General features: G+C 38.2%; 1 protein-coding gene across 2 annotated transcripts in view; it reads right to left on the reverse strand.

The window, feature by feature from the left end:
• Positions 1-319: 319 nt before the first annotated feature.
• LOC148868430 (protein ENHANCED DISEASE RESISTANCE 2-like) overlaps positions 320-13,024 on the reverse strand; it is a 31,287-nt gene continuing 18,582 nt past the window's right edge. Inside the window, exons 12-21 of one of the 2 annotated variants that reach the window (XM_088972690.1) lie at positions 12,262-12,408; positions 11,820-12,136; positions 10,808-10,871; positions 10,463-10,638; positions 10,144-10,245; positions 9,951-10,001; positions 9,730-9,873; positions 2,386-2,481; positions 1,796-1,897; positions 320-817 (exon numbers count right to left, since the gene is read on the reverse strand). In XM_088972690.1, the coding sequence (XP_088828816.1) occupies positions 725-817; positions 1,796-1,897; positions 2,386-2,481; positions 9,730-9,873; positions 9,951-10,001; positions 10,144-10,245; positions 10,463-10,638; positions 10,808-10,871; positions 11,820-12,136; positions 12,262-12,408 (1,292 nt within the window). In that variant the 3' untranslated portion in view covers positions 320-724. The remainder of the gene's footprint in view (positions 818-1,795; positions 1,898-2,385; positions 2,482-9,729; positions 9,874-9,950; positions 10,002-10,143; positions 10,246-10,462; positions 10,639-10,807; positions 10,872-11,819; positions 12,137-12,261; positions 12,409-13,024) is intronic. The other variant, XM_088972691.1, reaches the window with a different exon arrangement.

Consider the following 13,024-nt stretch of genomic DNA (forward strand, 5'->3'; position numbering starts at 1 on the left):
ATTAAGAACTGTTGTTATATCCTGGAGACTGACCACTAAGAACCTTTGCACCTAGAGGGGTGAAATCGATTTTAGGCTATGTTTGGTTTGAAAGAAAAGGTAGGGAAAGGAAGAGAAATCTTAGAAAACCTTTACAAATCTTGTATAGGTTTTCCTACCTTTTCCTTCAAACCAAACACAGCCTTAAAGACAACAGGCACTTTCCCTACCTATAAGCTTCCAATCCAATGTTCTCTTCTTTGTTTCGCACTTTTTATCTTGTCATTACGCTCATTGCTCGTTGTTTTCGTTTGTTGTAACTGTTAATACTATTGAAATATTATCTGACAATAATTATCAATATTATAAAATTATATACATTGAACAATTACATGTGATAAAATGAAGAATGGACTCCAATCACGAGGGATTATTTTTACAAATATTGGTCCCACCACAAGAATATGAATGGCACCATAAATCACTGCCGATGTGATTGAATGAATGAAAAAATAATGCATTTTTTCTTTTGTTCCATAGGGCTAACACAGGGGGTAGCCCATCCCCCGAAACCATAACCCCTCATCCCTGGTGAAGGCGGAATTAGATCCTAAGTCCCTGCTACAACCAGCTAGAGAACTTACCAACTGAGCCAGTTAGCACCTTCAAAAAATACATGCAAGTTACCTCTTGACTACTGCTATTCCTTAGTACAAGTGTAACTATCGGGGTGAAAATCATGGTTTCACAGTTTCACTACAACTGATTTGGATGCATCCAGATGATTGAGACGGCATGTTCCAAGGAGGACTTCTGGTAGCTCCTCTTGTGTGTTGGCCTGCATGAGTGGCAACAGGGTTAACAAGTGACTGAACGAGCAACCTCTCATGCAAAATGTATGGTTAGTTGCAGTCTCCCTCTTCCCCGCCCCGCCGAGGGAAAGTTAAGTGGACTAACTTAAGGTTGCAAGATGCTTCATCCATGTGAAACAAAGACAAATAAATGCAATAGTGGGGAGTGACACAGTCTAACATGAAGGTTCTGAAAGGACAAAGGTGGACTGGAAAAAAAAGGATGAGCCCAGAAGGTTAGAACATATTTGACCAATTCATTCTTTAACAGAAGATGTTTACTGAGATTAAGAGGAACGGAAGATCTGTGCAATAGCCACTGCTGGGAACTTTGGATGTGGCAGATGATGGACAATGATAATGGTGGGGAGAAGTTTGTAAATGAGAAAATAATAGATTCTTTCCCTAACCTCTTCTCCATCTTCTAGTAAGGTGGATAAAGAAGTGGTTACAGGCAATTTGGATTGAAACATGGCCTCAGTCTACCAAAGCTCCAAAACCCAACATATCTTGGATTCTGCCCCTATTCAAAACCATATTGAATATCAAATCTAATACAAACTTTTGGAAATTAGATCGAAACTTTCCACATGAGCAGAGAATATGACTAACATGCCAAATTCCTTAGGATGCTAAGTTGCCATGTCTAAGATTTCCATCCCACAAGAATCATTTGATTACAGAGAAAATTTAGTGTTTTTCCCCAAGACTTCAAATTCCTGTGTGGAGAGAAATGCATTTTATTTACACATATATACTTGCCATGGATGGTCAGGATGTTGGAAACAGGGTTTACAGTAACAAGCTTCACATGACATGACACCCATATATAGCTATCCAGGTATTTAATGGTTTTCACATTGGCCATGAATGTGGTGCTTACAGTGTAAGAGTATTTTCCTAATACTGAATTTACAAATGATAATTACTAAATATGAATGATTATGAATGTATAGCCATTTCACCTGTATCAAAAATGCCATTTCTATTACTAGATTGTTGAGGTATCCAAGGACAAGATTGACCACTCCTCTTGCCACTGTTGATGACCCGATATCAATTCCAAGCTGAAAATTTTAGTTACGAAGAAAAGTTAGTATATGTAACATGACAATCCCTTATTTATTTACACAATGGCGGCACATCTTGTAAATATCCACCATAGACAACCGTACTGCTGTATGGGAAAAAGTAGAATCCAATGCAAATAACAATTACCCCAAAACATAATTCCACTTAACATTATTCAATAAATGGTCCAAATTCTATTACACAATGATGGTCCCAGCAATCTTGGATTTCAGGCAGGGTAGAATGAATACAGACATAATCTTTACTTTTTTCTTTCTTGCATAAAGTGGTTGTTCTCAGATTCAATCCCACATTCTTAGACTTGTCAGCCTTGGAGTTTACCACTGCACCAAGCAATGGCCCTCTAATGAATGGTCCAGACTAAAAGCATCAAAATGTCCAAAAGGCACACAAGGGAAGCAACCGTTTGGTCATTAGTAGCATCCCACATGGTCTACTTTTACAATGGATATTATGGATTTACCTCCAAGTAGTTGTTTCCACGAAAATAGTTTATCTCAAGTGCTTGACCCACCAGGCATGCTTTCTTTCCAACACTTTGCTTTACTATCCATGGTCCCTAAGAGAAACAAAACAAATAAATAAATAAAAGCTGATTTGTGCATATTCTAGATTCGTTTTTCAAAAATTGGTTCCATATAGCTCATATTAATAAAAAGAATGGTGAGCTGTGAACGTCTGTGTGAGTCTATGATCTGTGCGTGCACTCATGTACAAAAAGCATGGTCCTACATGGGAAGTAGGATCTTCGGAGCACAGAAATGAGGTTGGTTCAAGTTTATGGAATGCACCCTTCTACGTGCTATATGTTCTCATAGGATATATGAGATTTATAGGATCTATGGTCGTCATCTATACTATTGTGCATCAAAGATGGAAACTTGGCTTATCATTTTTCATTCCCTGAGGTGGCAAAGAATATTTGACACCATTTTCCTCTTGACATTAAGTACATATAGGGTTGGGTTTCATTTGGATCACTGATAACCTGTACCATCTTTGTGCTATTTTATTATTAATAAATGCATTTGGTCTAGTTTGCAAAATAAATAAATAAATAAATAAGCACATGTTTAGTTAATTGAATAGAAAACACCTTGGTTTATGGGCCTGTAGAAGCATACTTAAAAACTGTGACACCTTAATGAAAGGCTTCAGTGAGCAGTAGGGAAGAGGGAAACATCAATATTTGGATTTATAACTGGGAAACCAATTATACTCTTTGCCTTGATGTTCAGATAAACTGCAGGAATTCCCTCAATCACAACATTAAAGGAGGAGACAAAACTCTTAAGAAGGAAGGATGTGTAGATAAAAAAAAGGAAGAGAAAATTGAGTGAAGTGGAAAAGTTAGTTTGTGGGGTGTATTATGACAAGGCTGAAAGCAAGAAGAGGGAGAAGAAAGGATGCGACTAGAAGCTGGAAGTAGAAGGGGCTTACAAAGATAAGTGAAATGAAGTATTTATGCTGGAATGTGAGGGGATTAGGTAGTGCTAAAAAGAGGAGAGTTATACGAAATGTATTAAGGAAAGGGAAACCGGAGATTGTAATGATTCAAGAAACTCAACTCTCAAATTTAGATAGAAGGTGGATAAGAAGCATTTGGAATAGCAGAGGCCAGAGGGTTGAGCTGGTCTTTTGCCCCTTCTTGGGGTGCTTCTGGTGGCATTCTCACAATTTGGAGGAATGAGGAAGTGAAATGTGTAGAAGAATTAATTGGGCTGTATTCAGTATCAATAAAAGCCAAGACAGTAAGGGATGGAAGTGAATGGGTATTAACAAATGTTTATGACCCTAACTCATATAGAGAAAGGGACTTGTTTTGGGAGGAACTTGCAGCAATTAAGGGACTGTGGGAGGGACCTTGGTGTTTGGGGGAAGATTTCAATGTCATAAGATATACAAATGAAACAAATAACCCAAACCAGACGATAACTACTGGTATGAGGAGGTTTAATGCTGTCGTATGGTCTCTAGAGCTAAAAGAACCCCACCTTTTGCAAGCCTCTTTTACCTGGTCCAACTTTCAGGAAAACCAAGTTTGTTCAAAGCTGGATAGGTTTCTATTCTCTTAGCCAAGAGCACTCTTTTGGGGGTCCCACTCCTTTTAGATTTGAAAGCATGTGGTTGGAAGTCCCAAAATTCATTGAACAAATAAAGGAGTGGTGGATGGAAGATGGGATCAATGCCAACAACAGAGGGGTGAGATTCATGAAAAAATTAAAGAGGTTGAAAGAAAGGATTAAGGATTGGAATAAGGAAGAATTGAAGAAAAAAGGAATTAATTGCTAAAGGGATAGAGGAGTTAGATTGTAAGGAAGCACAGAGAGTGTGTACTGAGGAGGAAAGATCAAAAAGATGGTGCCTAAAGGTGGAATTAGAGGAGATTCTGAGAAAGGAGGATATTTCATTGAGACAAAAATCGAGATGTAAGTGGCTCTTAGAGGGTGGTGGGAACACAATTTTTTCACGAAGAAGGAAAAATCAAATTTCTAGTGTTGAATATGAAGGCTGGATGATAACTTCAGAGGAAAAAATTACAAAGACCTTTGTGGGTCATTTTAAATCACGGTTTGCCACTGTAGGTGAAAGAATCGTGGAGTTGGAGGATCTGAATTGGTCTAGAGCATCGGAAGAGACAGTAGCCCTCCTAGAAAGGCACTTCAATGTGGAAGAGGTTCATGAGGTAATTTTCTCAATGGAGAGATCCAAAGCCCCTAGACCTGATGGATTCTCAATGCCTTTTTTTTTTCCAGGATTGTTGGGAAATAATAAAATTTGATTTGATGGAAGTCTTCATGAGTTCCACATCAAAGGGAAGATTTCACCAGGAGTAAATGCAACCTTCAAAGCCGTAGTGCCCAAGAAAAAAGATGCCAAATCTCTGAAGGATAATAGGCTAATAAGCCTGGTGGGTAGCTTGTACAAAATCATTGCTAAAGTCCTAGCGGGACGTTTTAAGAGAATCTTGCCCTAGGTAACCTCTCAAAATCAGGGAGCCTTTGTGGAAGGGAGACAAATAATTGATCAGACTCTTGTGGCAAATGAATGTGTAGCAGAAAGGAAAAACAAGGAGGCAAAGGATTAATTTGTAAATTAGATCTAGAGAGCCTATGATATGGTGGATTGGTCCTTTCTCCTAGGTTTACTAGAGAAGGTTGGGTTGGGCGGAAGATGGAAAAAATGGATTTCTCCATTCTAAGCTATGGTGTGGGAAAAGATTTTTTCCCAGCAAAAAGAGGGCTAAGGCAAGGAGATCCCATTCCCCCTTCCTTTTCACCCTGGTTGTGGTGGTGCTAAGTAGGCTGATTATAAAGGTTAACTTGAAAACCAGTTTAAAGGGTGGAGGGTAAGAAGAAATCAGGTTGTGGTAACCCACTTGCAGTTTGTGGATGACATAATCATATTTTGCGAGGACTGCTCATAATCCAACTTAAGAGACTTGAAGGTCCTAGTAGATCATTTTCAAAGTCTCAAGCAAGGTTCAAAGTATCAACACGTATCGGCCCGTATCGGCTGATATGTATCGTTTTGAGAGCTCCCCGGTTCTGACCGGTTCAGGGGGTGGAGGAGCCTTAAACCGCCCCCCAGAACCAGTTTTGAAAAAAAAAAGTATAAAACAAAGTACCGATATGGCCTGATACGCCCCTACCGACGTATCGGGTGTATCGATATTTTGAACCTTGGTCTCAAGCCTAAAAGTCAATTGGGAAAAGAGTTGTGTGGCAAAAGTAAACTTGGAAGAGGAAGAAACTAACATGTTAGCGCGAATACTAGGTTGTGAGGTAAAAGATTGGCCCCTAGATTATCTGAAAATGCCTTTGGGGAGGGGGGGACCTGAGAACGGACAGGTTTTGGAAACCCATAATAGAAAGATTTTCTAGGAAGCTAGCCATGTGGAAGAGGAACTACATTTCCATTGGGGGAAGAATCACTTTGATTAGATCCACTCTAGCCAACCTACCCACCTTTGGAGTCCTAGTAAAAATTGCAAAGCAATTAGAAAAAATAATGAGAAACTTTTTGTGGGAACTGGGAGATGAAAAAAAAGACCATCAACTAAAGTGGGAACAGGTATATAAAGGCAAGGACCAAGGGGGACTTTGCGTAAGAAATCTGGTTAAGAGGAATACGACTCTCTTGGAAAATGGCTTTGGAGATTTCCCCTAGAAAATGAAAGGTTATGGCACAAGGTCAGTGAAAGCATCCATGGTGTAGCGGATAATGGCTGGGATGCAAAACTAGCACCTCAAGCAACTTCTTTTTCCCCTTGGAAAGCAATTTTTTAGGTACTTCCTTCTTTCCTTAATTATATTTGGTATGGTGTGGGGTGTGGAAACAAAGTCCCTTTTTGGGAAGACCTTTGGCTGGGGGACTCACCCCTTAAACAACAGTTCCCTTCTCTCTATACTTTGTCAGACTATAAGACTGATCTTGTTGCCAGGTTTGGATTACTCTCAGAGGTTGGTTTAAATTGGGATTTTGGCTTTAGAAGGGGTTTGAAGGACAACGAATGTGAATCCCTAGTTCTTCTTTCAAATTTGGAACAAATCTTCTTGGATCAAAATTCTATGGACAGGAGAGTTTGGTCTCCATCCCCGGATGGACACTTCTCTTGTGCCTCCTTTTTCAACACCCTTACCCATTCAGATCCATTGGGGGAGACTTTCCCAGTAAGAGAAATTTGGTGCAAGCCAATCCCTCCTAAAGTGAAAATCTTGTGCTGGGAAGTGATCCTTGGAAAGGTTAATACATGTGATTTGCTACAGAAAAGAAAGCTAGTTAAGTGCCTCTCTCCTCATGTTTGTATCCTTTGTTTGGCTAGTGGTGAGACCTTACCTCATCTAATAATCTCTTACTCTTTTGTATCTTACATTTGGGACTACTTTTCCTCACTCTTTGGCTGCAGATGGGAACCCCCACAAGATGTGGTTAGCTAATTCAACTCTAACTCCATGTGGCTATAGAAAAAGGGCGAAATGCTTATGGAAGGTAACAAGAGCAGCTGTAGTTTGGACCATCTAGGAAGAAAGAAATCAAAGGATTTTCAATGAGAAGAGTAGGTCAAAAAGGGAAGTAATTGAAACAATCAAAATCAGATCTGCACACTGGGTAAAAAGTATTGACATATTCAAAGATATTTCAATAAATGATCTAATGAGAAAATGGAAGGAAGTGACACAAATGGGAACACACAAAGAGATTACTAAGATGGCTTGGAAACCTCCAAAATCACATAAATTGAAGCTGAACTTTGACGGAAGCTCCCTAGGAAACCCCAGGAGAGCAGGAATTGGGGGAGTGTTCTGGAATCACAATGCGGAAATTGTGGCTTTGTTCTCAGGACCAATTGGGCATGGAGACTCGGTTCAGGCAGAGACAATATCACTCCTAAAAAGACCTGAAATTAGCAGAACAATTAGAAGCCAGAGAATTGGAGGTGGAGGAGGACTCACTTCTGGTCATTGCTTGGGATGAGCAAGTAAACTCAGCACCATGGAAATACAGATTTGCATTCAGGGAGATCAATTCTCTTGCTAAGATATTTAACTCTACTTTTGGATGGGTTAAAAAGACAGGGAATGGACTGGCAGATACTCTAGCAAAACAGGGAGTTGATAGACCTACTCTATTTTGCACTAAATTGTAGCTGGCTGTATCACAACAGTGGGATGTTAATCTACATAATCTGGGTTTATTTGTACATTGTAATATTCTGGAGTGTAGAGTAGATAAAGAAACTGTAATATGTTTTTCAGTTAAATAAAAAGCTAAATTCTCTTTTGCTGATAAAAAAAACCGTGGACTAGAAACCAGTCCATGTCCCTCTTCTCAACTAGCAGGGAAAACAGCAGTTACTACCCCTCCCCCCCAATGCACCCTTAAGTTCTTAAAGAATATCTGGGTTCTGGAAGATAAAATGCCCCCTTAAAATTAGATGGTTCCTTTGGATTCACATTCAAGATTGACCTTCAAATAAAAGTCTTTAGAGAAGTAGAGGTTGCAACTTCAAATCCAAACGTTCAATTTCTGGAACCAAGCTAGAGGACATTTGCAATATGTTTTGGTAATGTGACCTTGTCAACAGTATTGCATGGATCCACCTAAGTGGACAACATGTCATGTTTGACATGCGTCTAAGTCCAACACTCTATGGATTCTTGAGGGCACTTCTACATAACATTTCCTTTTTATCTCCTAGCTTATTTGACATAAATGAACAAGCTAATCTACAAGATGAATTCATTTTTTTGTCAAATGTCACCAACAAAGGTAACAATTTTTGTAGGTATATAATGTTAGAATTCAAAATATATGAATTATTTTAATAGTATACATTTTTCCAAAGACAAGTCCACATTTTCTCATCTTGCTGAGTCAGACTCATGGACACACATTGGATTCCAATTCCCATGTCTATATCCATGCAAAACTACTTGCCAGACAAATTGGTTAATCAAGCCTTGCTTCCCACACCCTAATGACCAGGAGAGAGTTACTCAATATCAGATTGGTAGACTTGAGTTTGAACAGCAGAATGTTCCACAGGATAGATGATATATTGGGGAAAATGACTTTTCTTCTTTAAACTTTATGGCTAAACAGGAATAACATCATTTGTAATTATACAGGGCCCAACCTATGTGCAATAGTCATAAAAGCCACAATAAGTAGTCAGCTAGAAGGAGGGACTTCCAACTTTTTTCAACCAGAAACTGAGGTTTTCATAAGTAATCAGCTAGAAGGAGGGACTTCCAACTTATTTGGAACCCTCGTAGTTGGCCAATCACCAAAGTAAATATGGGTACTTAAGTTGACTTCATCAATAAAAAAAGAAAAGCTTCAGTTCACTTGATTTCTAGGAAACACATCTATTGCTTGTATAGAACTAGAGATAGAATGCACACATCATGTTTTCAACAGTCACATCAATTGGAACTCAATTAGCATAGACAAGGCTTGAGCAGCTTGGGAAGTAGTAAAAATAGTAATTGCAAGGCACATGCATAACCTATGGATTGAAGGAACCCAAATGCTAGTCATCAGTGGAATTGAAGGAACAAGTACCCTCTCCCAATGGCACATTAGAGCACTCATTTAAGACATTAAGTCAGACAGATTTTGAGTGAATATATTGTGGCTGAGACACACTTACAGAAAAGGAAACCAGGCAGCAGAGTTCTGAGATGGCATTAGCAGGTATAAAGAGAGATGGGATAGAGAAGAGTCAAATTCCAATGGAGCTAGCTAAAATTTCCAGGGGTGGCTTTGGTAGACCCTCATATGTACTTTTTCCTGTATATAACACACAACAGCCAAAAAAAAAAAAAAACAAAAGAAGAAGAAGAAGACAGAAGAAACTGGCTGGGTTCTTGAGCTGATCATTCCAGCAGATGTCTCTTCTCATTTCTCTCTGTTGTCCTTGCCTTTAATCAAGGTTTTGAGAAAGATATCATAAATATGTGCAATAATCCTTATATCATCTTTGGAAAAAGAAAGGTCTTCCGGTTTTTTGGGTTTTTTCAATCTTCCAAGTCCTCCTTTTACTCTTTGTTGGTACTCCCCTTTCCACCGAACATCTAGTTAGATACTCATTTTCCAACAATGAGCACGAGAGAGAGAGAGAGAGAGAGATTTATCAAAAAAAGAAAGGCTGATAGAAATTTGTGTGCAGACATTTTGAGAACAATGTCAGTGCTACTTTTGGGCAATAAATGTGAGACAAAATGAAAGTTTAGTTTCATTAAATTATGCTTTGAGGGTTTAAGAAAAAAACTTGACAACATCCATTACTCCATATACTAACCTTGGAAATGTATGGTATGAGCTTAAACCTTGAATTCCTGTAAGTATCATCTCCTTTGACAAAGCTCTCTAGTAGGGGGCTGTCCTCCAAAGGAGTGCTTAACATGTAATACAATGCGAGACTATATGTAGTCATACCTGGAACCTGGTTCATAAAAAATGTGGTAAATGTTCCAACATTTGAGGATCCCATGAGAATAAGAACATAAAAAAGATCTTTACCTGTATGTTTACAATGAAGAAGAATTCTGGACCACCCTTTTGGGCATACTTCTGCAGAATTCCAAAACTTCAGTTATAAGATTTTCTTTCAATACATATTATAACATTATGTGCATGCATGTGTATGTTGCATGCATATAACTTAGATACAACAGAGCCTTGGCTCATAAAATGAAAAATGTAATAGATCAACCTGAACAATGCTCCCAGGACGTCCACCAAGATCATCTTCTCGCTTGTCAGATCTGAGCCAATCTGCAGCAACCATTTGCATCAAGGTTCCTTTTGCTTTGATCTGGCGGAAAGATAACAAACATATTAAAAATATATGAAATACAAACCAAAACATAATAATTATGACAGGTGAAAGGCATTGTTAAATAACTGTGATTTCTTTGGATTTCTCACTATACACAAGCAGATCTATATCAAAAAGAAACTAATTTGTATTCTTTTCAATCTTGAAATACCTTTTGCAAATTTCAGCTTCCAAGCTAGCAGAATAACTGTACCTTTTGATTGTCTATCAGATAATTATCTCCACGTATTAGAAATGTTGAAGGATCAGGTGTGGTCCAACTGCAAGCCAAATTACAACATGGATCTTTTGGAAGAGTGTCTCCATAGCAGCATGGTATGTTGTCTTCCCTTGTCGTCTCTTGCAAGTCTATGTAGCCCCTCTTCTGAACTGTAGCACGCAAAAGGATTAAGTCATTTCAGATATTATGATCCAGATGATATAGAAAGCACATGCCACCCTGCTACCCTGATGACAAAAAGTCATCATATAGAAATAGATAAAGACATGTTATCCCCCATGAAGATCAATCAACATTGGTTAGTCTAGTGAGACTCACCTGCTAGATCATGCAACTTCTTCACAAAACATGTAGCTGTAGATAATTTAGGATGGCATAAATCCTGGAATTCCCATTGATAGAAGAGTAGTATCAGAATAGAGAAGTAGAAACAAGTACCGAAATTCCCTAAAAGTAGAATACATATGAAATACGAGTAAAATATACAAAAGGGGATGGGAATTGATGATCAATCCATGGTCTTCTTGGTAAAAGATTGATTAACTAGATGACTGTAACTACCAATTCCAAGACTTATTTTTGGATGATTTGGTGTATTAGTCACTATGTACAGTAACTTCCATATATCTGAACCTTAGGGTCATATCCAAATGATATAAGTTTAAGGCCAGAAAACCTTTGAGGCAGAAAGATTGAACCATTTCAGATGCATATTCACTGCATGAGTCCAAGATAGGCAACAAGAATAGCTCACTCTCCACCTGTAATACAAGTCTTATTTTATGAAATAATCATAGCATCATTTTGAAAATTTCTTGATTGGACTCTTATTCTCAATGAGTTCAATTCCTTTAAGTATAGGGCTTTTTCTCTGTAGTTGGCAATGTTTTGGTTTTAGAGGAAGTATACTGCATATATCTTAGGATATAGACCTTTGATTTGTACATTTACACATATAATATATACATTTCTTTTATCACTTATGAAAAGAAAATTCCTTTCAGTTCTACTTATACTTCAAGGTACATATCAGATGGAAATAGTAAGATCTCAGAGGTACAAATCACTTCAGTTGAGCCCATAACTTATATCTTTCCCTCCTTTCCCCCAACTCAAAGAGTAAAAGGTCATTTAACTCAGAAATTGAAATGTATCAGAGCCAGCTCCAAATTCAATTTCCATTGGAAGAATCAAAGAATATTGTTGATTCAGACTAATTTATAGGTAAAGATTAATTGAGATCTGACATGAGTCAAGGATCCATTCTTCAGAAAATTAATACTTTGTCTCATTGAAACACAACAAAACACCAGATTACCCTACTAAGTACCTGAGGGTGCATATCTTGACTCTCATCAGCAGGCCAGCCAGTATCTGATAGGTCATATTCTGATGGTTCAGGAACATCAAAGAATTCATCAGCTACATCATCAAGTTCTATAAGGCTTGCAGGTTTTGGGAACTGCTTTTCCACCTTTTCTACCATAGAATCATCATTTTCACCCCTCCTGCTCTTCATTGGGGTTTGGATTTCAACCTTGATATCCTCCTTTAGACTCCGAGACAATCCAATATCTCGTGTCAGCTCTCCTGATAAGAATTCAGAGGGGCAATTTCCTTCTTTGGCTTGGAAAAACTCCCTCAGTGCTGCAGGCACAAAGAACGATGCAATTCATTTAAAGCCATGATGTTTCCTAGTCCAAAAAGCTTGAAAGAGCGAATAGTTGAATTATGCTTCACCACTAAAAGAAGAATAAGGAGAAGAATAGTACCTGCAACTCTCTCAAGCATTTGGATGGTTATAGATCTTGCAGATGATGTATTCACATAGGACTTCCAGAATTTCCAGTCAATGGAAAGCATGTGCTTCACAACTGATTGGTTTCCTTGGTTCACAGGAGAAATTACATATCCTCCACCTGCAAATAAATAAATAAATAAATTTCATGTAGCGTTTTCCAATCTCCAAAACTACGTGCAAATTTCAAGGATAAATATATAGGTGTGAAAGAAGTTGAACAAAATGGCTTGGATTGAGTAATATAGCATAGACTTGATGCCAAAAATGGTAACAAAAAGAAACATTGATACGGGATACAAGGAAAAAACGTGCCTATTAGGCTTGTTCATAAGTCATAAAATGGAACACCAATTGTAGTTGCATTGATCCACCATTTTGTTTTTTACCTGGGGAAAAAAAAAGATCCACCAACCAATTGTAGCTCCTTTGATGATATTTGGAGGAATTAGGAGCTGGTTGACAAAAGTTCTGTTGCTAGAGATAAGCCTGTGGTGGAATGGAGGCCCCCTGAAGAAGGTGTTATTAAGCAAAACTTTGATGGTGTAAGAATAGTTAATATTTAATTTAGTATGTGCCGCAAGGGCACAGATGTCTTTTTATCTTTTATTTTTATCGCCCTATATATATTAATGAGAACTGGTCCTGCCAATTATGTTGTTGCTCTCCAATCTCTCTCACCTCTTCTCCCTTTCTGTCTTCCCTCTCTCCATTGCTTTGTTATGTGGAGCTCGTTT

The sequence above is a fragment of the Nelumbo lutea genome, chromosome 2 (genome assembly GCF_056320005.1).
Source record: "Nelumbo lutea isolate HS-2025 chromosome 2, American lotus-T2T, whole genome shotgun sequence".
In the NCBI taxonomy this organism is placed as follows: domain Eukaryota; kingdom Viridiplantae; phylum Streptophyta; class Magnoliopsida; order Proteales; family Nelumbonaceae; genus Nelumbo; species Nelumbo lutea.